This window comes from Talpa occidentalis, unplaced genomic scaffold (genome assembly GCF_014898055.3).
Source record: "Talpa occidentalis isolate TD23 unplaced genomic scaffold, MPIMG_talOcc4v2.1 talOcc4.3, whole genome shotgun sequence".
NCBI classification, from domain to species: Eukaryota; Metazoa; Chordata; class Mammalia; order Eulipotyphla; family Talpidae; genus Talpa; species Talpa occidentalis.
The window spans coordinates 130,238,884-130,256,139 of NW_023603184.1; the positions used below are offsets into that span (position 1 = coordinate 130,238,884).

At 40.8% G+C, this 17,256-nt stretch overlaps 1 protein-coding gene across 2 annotated transcripts in view; it reads left to right on the forward strand.

The window, feature by feature from the left end:
* The window catches only part of UNC80 (unc-80 homolog, NALCN channel complex subunit), a 184,253-nt gene that overhangs the window by 33,442 nt on the left and 133,555 nt on the right, over window positions 1-17,256 (forward strand). Inside the window, exons 10-15 of one of the 2 annotated variants that reach the window (XM_037523962.2) lie at window positions 677-893; window positions 1,852-1,992; window positions 2,978-3,246; window positions 4,610-4,975; window positions 11,550-11,696; window positions 15,217-15,364. In XM_037523962.2, the coding sequence (XP_037379859.1) occupies window positions 677-893; window positions 1,852-1,992; window positions 2,978-3,246; window positions 4,610-4,975; window positions 11,550-11,696; window positions 15,217-15,364 (1,288 nt within the window). The remainder of the gene's footprint in view (window positions 1-676; window positions 894-1,851; window positions 1,993-2,977; window positions 3,247-4,609; window positions 4,976-11,549; window positions 11,697-15,216; window positions 15,365-17,256) is intronic. The other variant, XM_037523964.2, reaches the window with a different exon arrangement.

The window sequence follows — 17,256 nt, forward strand, 5'->3', positions numbered from 1 at the left end:
TATTAATTAATTAATATAAAAGAAATAAAGCACTTTAATTCTCAAAAAAAAAAAAAATTCCCAAGCAGTTCCAAACTGTTGGTTGCACTGGATGTTGAACTTATTTGACTGGTTAGAATAATGGGTTTGCATCAGTGCACATTCTAACCCCTTTGCCTTCCCTCACAGCACACAAATGAAGTTGTCTGACTGGAAGAAATGATCTCAATATTTAAAAATTGAGCAATAACAACAACAAAAAAATTACTGACTCGCCCTCATGGCAATGCAAGGATCTTAGATTATAATTTTATCTTACACTCAAATTCACCTTTTGGAATTATTTAAACACACACTGCTGCACTACCCTCTGAGTTTCTGATTCAGTGTGTCTGGGTTTGAACCTGAGAATTTGCATTTCTAATAATTTCCCAGGTGATGCTGACACTGCTGATCCAGTGGTCACACTTTGAGAACGAGCTGGTTTCTAATCCAAACCAGCAGAAAGACCCATTACTTTTTGCTCATTAACTTTTGCAGAAATTTCTCCCATCTCTGTTGGGTGATATTCAGTGAGTTTGTGCCTCCTCTTCTGGGAAATTGCTTATATTTTACTGCAGGTCATGGCATCCTCTGGGTCAGCCAGCCATAACCTCTCCTTTGCTCAGTGTCTACCTCTCATCTCTCATCCTTGTAGTTCAAAAGCCGGAAAGAGGACCGAGAGAGGAAAGGCTCCATCCCCTTCCACCACACAGGGAAGAGGAGGCCAAGGAGAATGGGGGTGCCGTTCCTGCTTCACGAGGACCACCTGGATGTCTCCCCCACCCGCAGCACATTCTCGTTTGGCAGTTTCTCTGGACTTGGAGAAGACAGGCGAGGCATTGAAAAAGGAGGCTGGCAAACCACAATTTTAGGTGACCATAAGCATCTTCCAAAGTAGGGCAGAGTTTGAATGACCTGTCTAGAAATCAGAATCTAGGGATCTAGGGTTCTTGGGCAAATCTGGTGCTTTTTTTTTTTTTTTTTTTTAAAGATTTATTTATTTATTTATACAAGCACTGGGTACAGTCAGAAGCACAGGAGGGTGAGAGAACTCATCAGAGACAGAGCGGGGAGCAGAACAGGCAGAAGGACCGAAGTACACTGCTGAGGGGAGCAGCGGGCTACAGGAGAGGTCTGCGCGCCTTGTGCGACCCTTGCCCAGCGGCCGGGGATCGAACTGGCACTGCAGAGGCTGCGGGCAGCTTCGCAACCCAGCGCTCAAAAGCTGCGCCACCGGGGAGGCCCAAATCTGGTGCTTTCTTGAACAGTTTAGTCTAGAAATTTGGGCCCAAAGAAAACTCCTCAATACCCAAGTAATGCTATGTCTTCATAGCCCCCAAAATGCAGAAAATTGAATTAATTATGCAAGAATTCTGTGAAACTATATAAGGCCCCGTTTCTTGGATCACTCTAGCTATGGATCTATGGCCATAAAGGCTTCTGCTTATTGACTTTCATGGTGAAACCAAGGACAGACTTTAAATGTGATATTAAATAAGAAAGACTAAAGAAAAGAAAAGGAAACTTTTTTTTTTCTTTTGCTGGATGTCAGATCAAGAAGACCAGCTTAAAATCAAGAGCCGACAGCTAGTCAGGACCCAACAGATGCTTTCTGACATTTGGTTTAGATCAGGGCTGACCTTACCAGGCAGCTTTATCCATCATCTTGACCCTGAATATTCCCCAGGCAGGTTCAAATCCTGCTATTTGACTGTGCTTCAAGTGCTTCCTATAATTCCCTGACTCTCACTGCTGTCCTTTGTGAAAGCAAAATCTCTGCATTGAATTTTTCAGATTTTAAAAGCCCTTGTGGTCTCTTGTCCATCTCAGGGAAATTTACCCGGCGCGGCAGTTCTGATGCTGCCACAGAGATGGAGAGTCTGAGCGCCAGGCACTCACACTCCCATCACACGTTGGTGAGTGACCTGCCCGACCACCCCAACAGCCACGGAGAAAACACAGTCAAGGAAGGTGGGTCGGAGGCGGCGCCTGCAGGCGGGAGTTCAGGTTCCTTTTCCTGTTTTTACTCCGTGCTCCATTTTCATTGCAATCTGGCTGCTTCTGCTTTTTGAAAACTTGCATTCTTGTATTATATTGCTTGAGAACTTATGAATGGTTCATACTTAGAATTTGCTTAATAGCAAGACCTATTTGACAGCGCCTTCTGAACACCACACCTCCAAAGGCAGGTCATTCATTCTCATCTGGTTTCAAAAAGATCGTAGGGTTAGCAGAGACTGGAGAACATCTAGATTCCATACTTTGTTTGCTCCACTCTATAATGTCCCTCAAAAGGCTTGTCCACCATCAGTGGAAAAATAGTCACTGCCTCCCGAGACCACAGAGTCCTTGCTCAGACAGCTTCTGTCTTAGTTAAGTGCCTGATGTGCTTCATGTGGAGCAAATGTGTCTCTGGGTGGACTGCAACTTGGGGTCTTGTTCTGTGGTTTTAATGTACAAATGTCCGTTAAGGCCCCTTTTTTCTCTGGACTGCATTTCATGTATTTGATGACATTATTAGCTACCACCACAAATTTATATCCCATTACTCTTAAAAAAAAGAGAGGAGAAATACTTCGTTTGTTTCTTGGTTAAATATAGTAGATAAAGCCAAATATTTTACCACAAACTTGTAGAGGAAATGCTTTAACTAAACACATTTATATAAATGGGGTCTGTCATTAGCAGTGGGTAAAATTCATTCTTTAGGCAAAAGTAAAATTCTGGCCTGGGTCTTAAGGAAGCCAGTTGGAATCCATATTTTCTGTAAGTTTCGTTATTTATCAGCTATTACATGACTTTAATGCCTTTAGTCATTCCCTGCGAGTGGAGAATAGCTTTCAGATCATAAATCAAACATCTCCAAAAGCTACAACTGTGATTATGGTCATGATTTCAATGATAATGTCTAACACAATGTCACAGGTTAATGAGGCCATCGCTTTCCTTCCAATAGTGCGATCGCAGATCTCCACGATCACAGTTGCAACCTTCAACACCACATTGGCGTCATTCAACGTAGGCTACGCAGACTTTTTCAGTGAGCATATGAGGAAGCTGTGCAACCAGGTGCCTATCCCAGAGATGCCGCATGAGCCCCTGGCGTGTGCAAACCTGCCACGCAGCCTCACCGACTCCTGCATCAACTATAGTTACTTGGAGGACACAGAACATATTGATGGGACCAATAACTTTGTCCACAAGAATGGCATGCTTGATCTTTCTGTAAGGAGCAAGAAATTTTCTTATCAAGACTTGAAAGATATTGTCTCTTTGATGCAGTTTTCACAATGTTGGATAAAATTGTCATATATTTTCTGAAAAATGTTGGACCTTAAAGTGAAAAATCTACCCATATAGAAATGGTCCATGTTAGATGATGTCAACCATCTTAAATACACCTTTCCTTTTCTTTCAAACATTACATGAGATCTATTCAGAATATTTTTAAAATCCAAAAATATTAGTGCACCATGAATACACACATATAAATACACATAAATGTGTATGTTTTCTTAGTCCTTTTTTTTCAAGAATGAAAGCGAAAACCTCTCAGTTTATATTCTTTTCTTATATAAGCAACATGACTATAAACCTCCTGTGTAGCAGGGAAGAATGAACAGAAGTCCTTTAAAAGATTTCAACCCACATTCTCAAGAGTGCCTGTTTTGATTATAGTTATTAGCCAATGAAAATACTGTTGTGTTTTACAATTTATATTTCACAAAATTTTCTATTCCATGTTAGGGAATTGACTCAGTAAATAATTGACTATATTAAAATCAATATAAGGGTGTAATTTAAACAGAAATATTTGGCATTTGAAATTAGTATAAATAAGGATACAATTGTGAATGCACAAATGCCCCTCTATTATGTGCATAAGGCAGTCATTGTTCACGACAAATTATTGGTGGAAGTAAAAGGAAGAGAAATAAGATATTTTGCTTTAAAAAAATCACATGAATGTTTTCATTTGGGTAAAACGGAAGCTGCCAGTCATAAGGTCAGTCCCAATTACTCCCCAGTTATTTCTCTGTGTTTCCGTATCCTCATTGCCTTTGTCTATATCATGATGAAATTTGAAATACACACTTAAGTGAGGTGGTACACACATGAAATTTTTTAAAAGGATTGATTTATTTATACAAAAACCAGGGTACAGACCAGATGTGTGGGAGGGTGAGAGGATTCACCAGAGACAAAGCGGGGAACAGAACAGGCAGACTGACGAAACACACGGCTAAGGGGAGCAGCGGGCATGACAGGAAAGGTCTGCCACACCATGTGGGTAGCTCCAAGGCCGGTAGGGATAGAACTGGCGCTGCAGAGACTGCGGGCAGCTTCACAGCTCAGCACTCAACTGGTGTGCCAACAGGGGAGGCCCCCCACATACATTTTTAATGCTTTACGTGATCCATACTCTACATAAAGTGCAAACACAAGGTCCCAATGCAATTTAGGTACATCTGAAAATTACCTAAATTATTCATGCTCTAATCATAGACCAGCCTAAAGGAAATGGATTAAACAAATAATCAAAGTTATATAGGAAGGAGAATCACCTCTTGTTCGTCTCTGGCTCCAGGTGGTCCTGAAGGCCGTGTATCTCGTCCTCAACCATGACATCAGCTCTCGCATCTGTGATGTGGCGCTCAACATTGTTGAGTGTTTGCTTCAACTTGGTGTGGTGCCCTGTGTGGAGAAGAACAGAAAGAAGAGTGAAAACAAGGAAAATGAGAGTGTGGAAAAGAGACCAAGTGAGGGAACTTTCCAGTTCAAGGAAGTTTCTGGAAGTTCCACCTGCGGCTTTGGGGGCCCTTCGGTCAGTGGCGCTGGAGACGGTGGAGGAGAAGAGGGAGGAGGCGGAGATGCAGGTGGCGGAGGAGGTGATGGTGGAGGTGGAGGTGGTGGAGGTGGGCCTTATGAGAAGAATGACAAGAACCAAGAGAAGGTATGACCCGGGCACCCTCTTTCTTTTTTTTTTATTTATACAAGAACTGGGGTACAGGCCAGAGGCGCGGGAGGGTGAGAGGATTCACCAGAGACAGAGTGGGGAACAGAACAGGCACACCAACGAAATACACTGCTGAGGGGAGCAGCGGGCCAGACAGGAGAGGTCTGCTGCGCCATGTGGGTAGCCCCCTGGCCGGCCGGGAATCGAACTGGCGCAGCAGAACCTGCAGAAAGCTTCACAGCACTTCACTCAACTGCTGCGCCACCAGGGAGGCCCTAGAGAATGTCATTTAAAAGTCAAGATCTAAGCCCCAGTGCACTGATTGTTATTGGGATGTTGCTTTTCTTTTTTTTTTTTTTAAAGGTTTATTTATTTATGCATACAAGAGCTGGGGTACAGGACAGAGGCAAGAGAGGGTGAGAAGATTAACCAGAGACACAGCAGGGAACAAAACAGGCAGACTGACTAAATACACTGCTGAGGGGAGCAGAGGGCAAGACAGGAGAGGTCTGCTGTGCCATGTGGGTAGCCCCCGGCCGGGGATCGAACCCATGCTGCAGAGGCTGCAGACAGCTTCACAGCGCTTCACTCAACCCACTGTGCCACCAGGAATGCCTTGGCATACCCTTTTTCTCCTCACAAAACGTTGCCCCTTACTTCTCTCCAATGTTTACTGCCAATAATTTGTTGACTCAGAATAACCACTAATCACTAAAGCAAAAGAATAATGAAGCTAGAAATCTTTTCATTAAGTTCTCAGGTGATGTCATAGAAACAGTTAGATGAAACTATATTCTAAATTCAGAAACCACCCCAAGAAATGGTACAGCTAATTCCCTGGTCATGTTATTTCTGCAGGATAACATCTCAGACACACTGTATTGCCATAATTCTCAATCTCAACAAGTATAGTCTCTTTCTTAAGACCCTCAGGTTCGGGACCTAATTGAACAATGTTTTTAGCCTTCTCAGTATGCCACGCCGAAATTCCATTAATTAGGTGATTTATACAACAGGAAAATAGTTCTCACAATGCTAGAGGCTGGCAACTCCAAGATCAAGAGGTAGGAAGGTCAGTTTCATTCTGAGTTGGAAAATACTTTTAGGAAATTGAAATCAACAAGATCTTAAAATCTCTAGCAGTTGTCAATCAGGTTAAGTATTTACAAGTGTAAGATTTCACTGTGCAAAATTCTACCACCTACATATTATTTAAATTAGAAGTTGTCCATTTTTCTTAGAGTATTGAGTTTTTACTTCTGAATTAAGTGTTGCTGTGCTCCTTGCTGTCTTATAATTTCTTCTCCAACTCTTGCTGCATGTCTAATCCATACTTGTCATCTGTTCTTCATTTCATTGTCTGCTTTTGTTTTCTCAGTATTAGTGGACTTTGATCCAAATAGTTTTGCCGCAATATTCTTGGTTGTGTTCTTGAACCTTTTCTTTAGGATTTTCTATTCATATTCTTTTTCGTATGTGTACATATACATGTGTGTATATATGTTTATATATATATATGTAAAACCCATTTCTAATAAAATCTTGTAATACCCAACATCTTACTTCCCCATTGACCACTGAGGAAATTCCAAAGGTCCTCAGTGCCTATCTTAGATAAAAATTACCTAAATGATGGTATAGATCACAAAAATTTCATCTTGGATACTAAGGCCTAAAAAATCATTTTAGTCAACAGTTATGTAGGAATTAGAAAACAGATACATGTTTTAAGGACCCCATTTTTAAGTATAACACATAATGAGATTCTTCCTAAATTTTGTTTTGTTAGTCTGTGCTGAATCTAAGCTGGTCACTCAAAGAAATAAGATATCCATTATTATACTCAAGGGAAAACAGAAAGACTAAAAATAAAATTGTAAAAATTTGATAAACTTTTATCAGTAGATATTCCAACTATTTAGATAAGATTTTTTGTTAGGTATACTAAAGAATTCTCCTATGTTCATCATTACTATTTGTTTTTGTTTTAATTCTAAAATTTTATCCCAGTAGTATTTTCATCTCATTTCTAAATGAAGAGTTGCAAGAAATCTCCCTCCTTAAAATCTAGGTGTTATAGTAGACATCTGATAATACAAATATTATGTTGACCAAATTTATCGCTTTTTACCATTATGAATTTTTAAAAGTCAGATTATAGAAGTGTATGTAGTTAATTCTATAAAATAATGTTTTGTAATACAGGGAATTTGTAAGTCAAATGTGACCATAGATCAAGTGTTCTATTTCTGTGTGATTCACACGGGTCTGTTCTGCCCCAATTCCATCTGTTATTTTCAGTGGAATCAGAGGATTTATCTAATTTTGCAACCAACTAATACCAGAAGCATGGAGAATTGAATATTCAGAAAGAAAGGGCTACTGAAATTTTGAAATGTTATTTCATATCTGTCCTGATTTCTGCCTGTAAGCTTGATACATCTTTCTGAATGTCTCCTTTGAGAAGAACCTAAATTCCAAGGTCATCTGAAGTTCTAAAGAAATGTAAACCTGAATATATATTTACAACGGGTTCTCAGAACTAGAGAAATTTGTAAACCAACCTTCCATGTCCAACCTTGCAAGGGTGATGCTAAGTGCCCCTGCCTCTGGCTGAGCTGTATATTACAAAAAGCTCTTGCTTAAGGGGACTGATAGACTGAAATCTGGTCCAAAGTGGCTCACCAAGCTGTTCACTGAAGGCTGCATCTACAAAAAGGACTCATCCTTTTCTGATTCACCCCTTCCCCCTCATGAGAGCCTTTTCTAATTTGCACAAAGTTGCCTCAAGGAATAGCAGTGCCCTACACAGCTGATAACATTTGCTTTGCTATTATAATGGGCCTTGCATATTTTGACTCAAACTCTCACAGCTCTATAATTTGGGTATTATGATGCGTCCTGCCTAGAGGCACAAAGTGGTTAACTAGCTTGCCTGAGGTTATGGAACTAAGACTTGAAAGCAAACTAAAATTTATTTGAATTGGAATGCACAAATAAAAATAAACAAATGTCTACTGATAGACTGGAGTCTTCTATTTGCCACTCATTGAGCTTTAGATTTCCCAGGAAACAAACTCAGAAGTGGAGATATGAGTGCAGGATATTTTTCCAGTGACTTCTCAGGATCAATATCTCTGAAGTATAAAAGAAGCAGGACAGAGTAGAGGGAGAGGCTAAACCTCTCTCCAGTTGCAGCAGAGGTTTCAGTGCAAATCACAGGGAGCGCTAAAGCTGGGGTGGCTCTTCAAAGTAATCCCCACTGTTGTGGAGAAGAATCAGGGTGAGTCCAGAGACAAGGCGGGAGGGGGAGGGATAGGGGGTGTTAAAGAATTCACCAGACAGCGGAGATCAGAAAAGGAAAACTTATCGAAATACACTGCGAAGAGACGCAGTGGGCGAGACAGGAGAGGTCTGTGCCTGAAGGATTTGAGGCTCCCTTGTATAACCTGTTTTGGGGAGCTTTTCATTACTTGGGGAGTCAATCTCCTCTGGTTGTTTTCTGTTGACACATCAGGTGTAGGTGGGCCTTCCGCACAGGAGGTGTCGTTTGCCAGAATTCTCTATAGCCCCCTAAGATCATGTGGTGACTTGGCCAGGTTTCCATGGCAACTGTTTTCCCCTTCCTTATTTATTTTGTGTCTCCCAGCATTGTTGAGCTGAGCAAAGTGCAGAGACTAGGTTTTAACTTTATTAAATGGCACCTCCACACCCACCTGAAGTAAAGGGGACCATCTTTCTACAATTTCCACACACTCCACCCTCTTTATTCCTCTGGCAGGTGGTGGAGGCAGAGTTTCCAGGGAGAATATGACTGGGGCTAAGGCAGTGCTCTGCCTGCAGAGGAACTCAGCTGAGGGTTGTCAGCCATCAACACTTTCAGCTGCTCACAGAATGAATGTTCCGTCCCGTAGGGGGAGCCATCTCTGGGGTCCAGCACCACCTTCACTACACTGAACTTTGTAACTTTAGGCAAGGAATTTCCTCTACCACATGATGATGTCTAGTTCACACCTCATCCCTTTCACACTGATGCCGGAATTGTCAGGCCTAGTCTCCCAGCCAGGAACGGATCCCAGGCTGCAGGGCAGTGCTGAGCCCCAGCCACTAGACCCCCACAGGTTGGTGTCTCACTAAGCCGCAGCAGGAACTTCGCAGACACTCTGGCAAGCAAGTGAGAAGAGGCAGGTTTGTTTAGAAAAAAAAGTTTATTGAGGAGAAAAAGAGCAGAAATAAAGTGGGACTCCCAGACCAGGGAACCAGGCCTGGGAGGGGCAAGGAAGCCAAAGTGGAATTGTGTCTCAGGGAATATATACCTTTTTTTCCTCATTATTCTAAAACTTCACCAGTCTCTTTGTGATTGGTCAGTTTTCGGCTGTCTCACTTAATTTGCTACTGAGTGGGAGATCTTCACATTCCTTATCTAACAGGTCTGTCTTTCCCCATTTGTTATATCTTTATCTTTATGGTCTAGCCCTCCAGGTGAGCATCTTTACACTTTATCTTATCATCTGAAGAAAACCAGGACCATCCTTAACAAGATTATCTGTGGTGCTAGGATGTTTGTTTTTCCCAGTGGAATTGGTTTCATTTCCTTGCTCGTCCTTATCTCTGAAGCCTTCCTGAATTCTTCAGAGGTCCCCTCCTGCACGGTCCCTAAAACTGCCCAATAACCCTAGCTTGCCCTGTCTCAACACCCTCCATACATACAAGTGCTCTTGCTCTTTTTTTGTGTGTGACACTAGAGTTTATCAATTTGATCATATGACTATGGAAAAGACATTTTATAGAGAAATTCTCATCCATCATTATGTTGTTTTCTTTGTAGTAAACTGATACAGCAGGAAATGAAGCTATTAAGATTGCAATTTAAAGGTTGAGGAAACTAAAACAGAGACATTAGTTATCTAACATATGTAATCAAGGAACAGGAGCTGGAATCTCAGGTCCATGATGTATGTGCAGACATCAGGAGGTATCTAGAAGTGAGTAAGGCTGATGCTTCCCTAAAATATTGGCTTGCCCCATGGCAGGATCTGTGTTTTTTAGCAACAGCTTTCTTATGCTTCTGTGGGGTAAGGTAAAAAGTATCAGGCTTTTCTGCCCTCCCGCCATTAGGATAGATGAGGGAACCCTGTGGTCCCGAATGCATGCCTGATGGCGGGCACCTGGAGTAGGGTGTGGGGCTATTTAAATGGGATTCACCGGGGCTAAGACTGGGCTTTTAAGGGCAGCGTCACTGGGACGCCAGCAGAAGCAGAGAGAAAGAGAAGCAAAACCACGAGAGGAGCAGAGAACAAGGCCACAAGAAAACGCTGGAGAGCCCAGACAGGGTGAAGACTTGCCAGCCTCCCAGCACCCCCAGCACCCCTGCCTGCTGTGTCCCTGGTAATCCCAATAAAAGCCTGCAAAAGTCACCGAGTGCTCCAGGACTCTCTCCTTTACCCGGTCTGCTGGATCAGAAAACCTGCGCAGTGCCCCTTCCTACCCATTACAGCTTCTTTGGAAGTAATTTAAGGAAGTTTGTTTTTCCAGGATGTTCTCCACTAACACTGAGGATTAAAAGGGTCCAAAGAAAGGGGAATGGTTCTCCTAATTCCTCTCAGGAAGTTTTACCTATTGAGCCGTAAGGATTTACTATTGCATAAGTATGACAATACATCTGAAGTGTAAGGATTTTTCTAACCCTTTGAAAAAGTCAGAAATTCCCATGTAATTTCAAAGCTCCAGACTTTGGTCAGTTCCAAAAATTTAGCAATAGTCTTTGCCTGGTGGTGTTTTTAGTACCTCCCTGATGAGGGTAGTTTCTAGGAAAATCTGTTAGACTTCTTCGATAGTTTTCACTGTGTCTCTCTGGGAAATTGTTCTGTTAGCTCATCAAGAATATGTAAGTGATACCCGAATGCTGGCCTCAGTTTCTCTCAGCCAATGAAAGGAAACAGATTTAGGAGAAGGAGAGTGGTTTAATTTGTTGACAAACTGAGGAGGGCAGCAGATTCGTGTAAGACCACCGTCCTGCTCCTTGGCAGAGGGCAGGGGTATTTATACAAAGGAGTAAAACAAAAAGGAGATGGGCGAGGGTCATCATGTCCTTTTGATGCAGGCACATGGAGATTTCAGGTGAGTGCCAGCTTGCTTTTTTAATACCTGATGTTTAACTTAGATGTTAAGCTTCCTTATTATCTTCTAGAAATAGCCTTCCTTTTTCTTAGAATGCAAGAAGACAAGCTTGTTAAATGCAATAGATAGGAATGCTTATCTGATGGGGCAGGAAGAGAGACCTGTTCTGTTTCACTGCATCATAAGCATCTCTTCTAAGAAAGAGGCCTACATTCATGTCCTTTAGCATTGGAGGATATTCAAATTGTGTAGACATTTTTCTTTTTAACCTCATTCTAGATTTTAGGAAAATTAACCTGCTTGTTGAGCCCTTAGTAATTCTTGTTCCCAAGACAGGTGCTTACTGTATAATATATGGAGTTGATTTAATCATAAAATTGAATCTTAGTGGCACTAAGTAGTAGTAGGCTAAGTGAACATATTCTCTTTCTTTCTCATTTGTGGGTTCTAGGATGAAAGTACACCTGTAAGCAACCATAGGCTTGCTCTAACCATGCTCATTAAAATAGTGAAGTCCTTGGGATGTGCCTATGGTTGCGGAGAAGGACACCGGGGGCTCTCTGGAGATCGTCTGAGACACCAGGTATTCCGAGAGAATGTAAGAGAATTACAGTAGATTCCATTTCCTCTCCCTCTTCCCTCCCTCCAATTCAGGAGTCCTTTGACAATGAGGGTCAGTGTTTCCTGAAAAATATTGTATTTCATAGGGGTAATTAATGCTGTCTTGTAGTGGGAAGATTCCCACCAGTTATCTCAAGACATCTAAAACCCAGGCTTAGGAAATTTTAATTGGCCTGCCAAGAGCAGGACAACTCCCAGCTGATGAAAGGGTATATAATTGGAACATGTGACTTATGGTTTTAAAGAACTTTGCAAAGATGAATACATTTCATGAGCTTCCCATGATCTTTGAGAAATGACTTTTAATCACCTGCCTGGGTGTTATAGAAACCTATTTTATATTAGAAAAAGTGGTCTAAGTTTAAGGCTTAGTTTGTTGTTCTTACTTAGACATGGAAAATGGCCCTTATTGGGACAAAATGGGACTGTAAAAGTAGCCAGTCATTTTCTGGCTGCTTTATTTGAGAATAAATTCTTGGCTTCTAAACGTTTGAGGTCATGTCCTCTTGAACTGTGTGAAACTTGAAACTCTGCATTTGGGCTTGCAAAGCATCAAGTCATGGAATGTGATCTTATTCCAGCTCATTTGCATTTGCCTTCGCCTTCGCTTATTGCTTCTTTTCCCTTCACACTTGAGCAATGACCCATCTCCTCAACAAGTCCCAGCTGGGACAGTTGCCCCATATGAACTTTTGAATTGAAATTGTAAGAAAACCTAAGGTCTGGATGCAAATTTAGTCCACAAAACCTTTTGATGTATCTTAGCAGAGTTTTAGGATCATGTCAAAATCTAATGCCAGCCATTTTCCTTGGTATTAGGTTTTCTTGTGAAATGTTCACACAGTAGTAGCATGCTGAGTCTCAATCCATCATCTACCTATCTACCATCATGTATCCTTCTGTTTTTATATTTTTTGTCATTTTTGTATTATATTGCTTTATGTATATGGGGGTTATAGCTATAGTAAGTAACTTCTAAATTCTGAAACTAGAAAACTTGGACCAAGATCTAGATTTTGAGGCCAAAATTTGAAAAAGAAAATAATTTGTGAGGCAATAGAAAGCTGATGTTGCTCATATCAGTGTACACATACATGATTTCTGACATTTGAATTTTAATTCTATCACAGTATGAAAAAGTGCCTTTAAGGCAATATGCATCACTCACTTCATACAAAAGACCAATTCCACAAAATGAAACACTAAAATATAACAAGAAGTGTCATGCTTTAGTTGAGGGTATAAATATCAGAACCTGTCTTTCTACACTTGGGGAAAGTAAGGGAAGTTGAATCAGAAGTCACTTGAGAGGCTTAGTCGACCATAATTTCCTCTCCAGGAGTATTGGATTTTTCCCACTAAGTTGTCCAGACAGACTTTTACTGACTTCTCATTTGACTACTTAATGGCAACCTTTCCCTTATCATGTAGCTCAACTTAATATTCGTTATAGGAATTATATTTACTCCTCTTTAGGGAACACATTCTTCAAGAGATATAAATTTGAGAAATTTCTCCTGGGAATGCCTAATTTAAGAAACTAGGTATTTCCAGATTTTTAAAGCATTGTTTTCTAGAAATTACTTAAAAAATTATTTCTTATCAAATTTTTTTTTCATGACTATATAATTTTGCAAGCACAACTTCACACCTCCATATGTGCTCGTGCTTCACTCACCAGCCACCAAAGCACAGTCCATTACCCAATCACATTCCCCTCCTACCCTCCCATCCCCTCACTAACCACTGTAGTAGTCATAGAATCTAAGAGTTATTTTTATTGTGTTTTGTCAGTTTGCTTCTTTGGTTATTTATACTCCACAAGTGAATGAAACCGTTGGTAACTTTCAGTTTCTAACAAAAAAATTACTTAACTGTTCACTTATTAAGGATTTCTATACTTTAGGAGAAGAAACAGCCTACTCTAAAGATTAATCAAAATGCTTAGGAACCCTAGCATGTATTTCTTAGAATAATATCATCATTAGCTGATATTCCTGGATTATTAAAAGGAATATATTCCTTAGCAATTATATACCTCTTGGAGAAATTTAAAATTTTTATTCAGTATCAATGTACTCAAGTTTTGATATTCTGACTCTTAAATTTCCCATGGAACTCATTTAGACATTCTAATAACCTCAAAACATTAGATTAGAACTATACCTTTTTAAATGTATTTTATAGAGAAAATAGGATAATATGTACTTTTGTACTTTCAAACAAGGATTTTAAAGTGCTTTGTAAATATTGCAGTGAAGATATTCAAAAATTCTTTATGGAATAATAATTAAATACTACGTCAGGCAATACATTTTATGTAACTCCTTAGCAAACTTCATTTTATAGTAAGTAGTACTTATTTTGTGAGGGGAAAAACAGCTTGGGATTCAGCATCCTGTAACTCCTCTGAAATAAAAACACCACCTAATTTCCAATCTTCTAGGAATTCACAAGGGAATAATGAAAAAAAAAAAAAATCAATCCAGGGCCTCCCTGGAGGCGCAGGTGTTAAAGCTATCACTGAATCAGTGCTATCAAGCAATTACCTTCCACTGTGGCATGAGTTCAATCCCCAGCCAGGGAGCTAATCCACATGGCACAGCAGACCTCTCTTGTCTTGCCCACTGTTACCCTCAGCAGTGTATCTCAGTAGATCTGCCTATTCTGTTCCCCACTCTGTCTCTGGCGAATCCTCCCACAACCCCTTCCCCCCCACACCTCTGGCCTACACCCCAGTTCTTGTTTGTATAAATAAAATAAATCGTTGAAAATATCAATCCATCTAACTTTGTGGTAGAGATGAAGAGTGATAACATGAAGTCTATTGCTAATTCCAAATTTCAGCATTTTATAATCTTTCTTGTTTTTCACACCTATAAGACCAACTTCTATTTCACATATGAATGAAGATAGATAAGAAAACCAGATCTGCCTTTATATGCCTCTTATGTTTCAAAGGCCTTCCCCTCCTAAACATGTAAGGGGACATCGGACACCCACTCCCTTCGTCCCTCTCACTCCCTCCATTAATTCTACTGAAGTTCAAGTAGCTAAGCAAGGGACTCCCATGCTGCTTCCATTGCACAAAGGCTTTGAGGTTTATTAAACCTGGGCTACCTGTCCTATTACAGCCTAAATTTTATACTTTGAGCTGTTGTCATGAGATCTTAAAATCTTGATCTTGGTAGAAATACTGATCTCCTTCTGAGACCAGCATTACACTTTAACTTTGGGGTTTTCCTGAGCAGCAACCCTTTGGAAAATAAACCCATACTGCTCAGCCTGCCTTTGTCCATGTCTTGCTCAGACAACAGAGGCTAGTGAGGCAGGGGTGGGAGGTGCAGCATGTGGGAAGGGCCAGCTGGGTTGGTTGGTACCAGGCAATAGGGATGAATGGAAGCCTTTGCTTTTTTGAAGGCTCCTTTCTCACACTAACAGTATCCGTAGCTTAAGCTGGTACTTGTGACTTTTTCACTTTTCTTCCTTCATTGCAGGCCCAGAACTGCCTCACTAAGCTATACAAGCTAGATAAGATGCAGTTCCGACAAACAATGAGGGACTATGTGAACAAGGATTCTCTCAATAATGTAGTGGACTTCTTGCATGCTTTGCTAGGATTTTGTATGGAGCCGGTCACTGACAGTAAGTAAAGCTGTACCAAGTTCTAGAGGAAACTGCTATGCAGTGAAGCAGGTAGAGTTTCAGAGGCACACCAACTTTAAAGGAAAAGACACCTCTGTGTGTGTGTGTGTGTGTGTGTGTGTGTGAGAGAGAAAGTGTGTAAGTGTAATAGAGTAAGAAAAGAAAAATGGCACATAATCTTTGATGCCACATTTTCAGTTTTCTTAAGGCCACTTACCTCGGTGGATCAGAAGTTGTTGATCTGTAGCATGCTCACCGTTAGCCCCTCAATCCATCTACTACCCCTCCTGGCATTCCTCTTTCTCAAATCAACTCCGTTGTATGACAACTGTGGCAGATATTGAGGAAGAAAATAATAGATTCATAAGTTCAATAAACGTGAAGTAAATATGACACGTGAGGCATGGTAATTTGGCAATTTTCTTAGAAAATAAAAAAGGAAAGAAAAAAACACATGAGTACAGTAAACATAATAGTAACACAATTTTGGTAAACATAAACATATGCTATCCCTAGTTTAAGCTTAAGTTAAGAAACTTCATGGTGGGGTCTCCCTGGTGGCACAGCGGGTTGAGTGCAGCTCTGTGAACCTGGCCGCAGCCTCCGCAGCACAAGTTCGATCCCTGGTCAGCCAGGGAGAATCCCACATGGCAAGGCAGACCTCTCCTGCCTCACCCGCTGCTCCCCTTAGCAGTGTATTTCAGTCATTCTGCCTGTTCTGCTCCCTGTTCTCTCACCCTCCCATGACTCTGGCCTGTACCCCAGCTCTTGTATAAATAAAAATAAATCTTTAAAAAAAAAGAAACTTCATGGTTTTAAGAAGGATTTCAGTAATGGGAACTATATTACAGTGAAGGCCAGTGGACGCGAACTGCATCTATAAGCTTGAACACCTCCAATACCACTTACATGCAAATTCAGTGATGAAATGAAAGTGGTGTAGAATGCCTGAGTTGAGTAAAATGCCCACTTTAATTAGAGCCTGGGAAGAAATAACTTCATAGGCTTTTTTTTATTTACATAATACATGTGTGATAGTAGTTGGTTAAATTATAATGAAGCTATTGTTGATGGATTTAGTAGCAGTTTTCAAACTGTTTTTATTCCAGGCTTTATTGTTTGGTTATCACATTAAAAGAACATATTGTTCCTCTCTAATGTCCCTGAGATAATCTATGTTATCAAAATCATCTTAAGCACATTAAATATTAAAAAAATCAATGAAGTGAGATTTGTAGTCAAGATACTGCAAGAGATATTCTTGATAAGAGTGTTTTGTCTCTGTGTAAGCTTTGAGATAGAAACTGGAAGCAGAGACTAAGATGTTTCTCTCTGTCATGTAAAACTAGTAACAGCTTCCAACAAGTGAAATGTTTCCCTGTGAATCAGTCAGCCAGACCTCAAGTTCCTACTGATTGGTCTTAGAGCTGCATACACCCTGCCCCACAATCTAAAGGAATCCTTTGGCAAGGATAGTGTGTCCCTGAGAAAGTTCCACAGAAGCATGAAAAACTAGCCTATGAACTCAGACATGATGGCCTCCATTCACTGGCATGTCACACATGTGTGAGTTAGGACATGGCCTCAAGAGAACTTGTTAGTTTCCTCTCCATATGTCCAAGAAGTTTCTGGTAGCAAGAGGTTACCTGACAGCCTCATCTCTTTGCAGGACTGTCTCCTTTTTATATCTTGTACTTGTTTTGCAAGGCCTCTCCCTGCCTTTTCCCGCCCTCCACCCAGCCCCGCACACTGGCTGCTCCCTGTCACTTCCCCTCCAAAAACATTGAATCAAATTAAATCTTTCTCCATTCAGGGATCATTTAGTAGCTTGCTAATTTTCTTTAAATGATCTATAAAAAAATACCAGAGGGGAAGAGGGAAAACCATAGCCG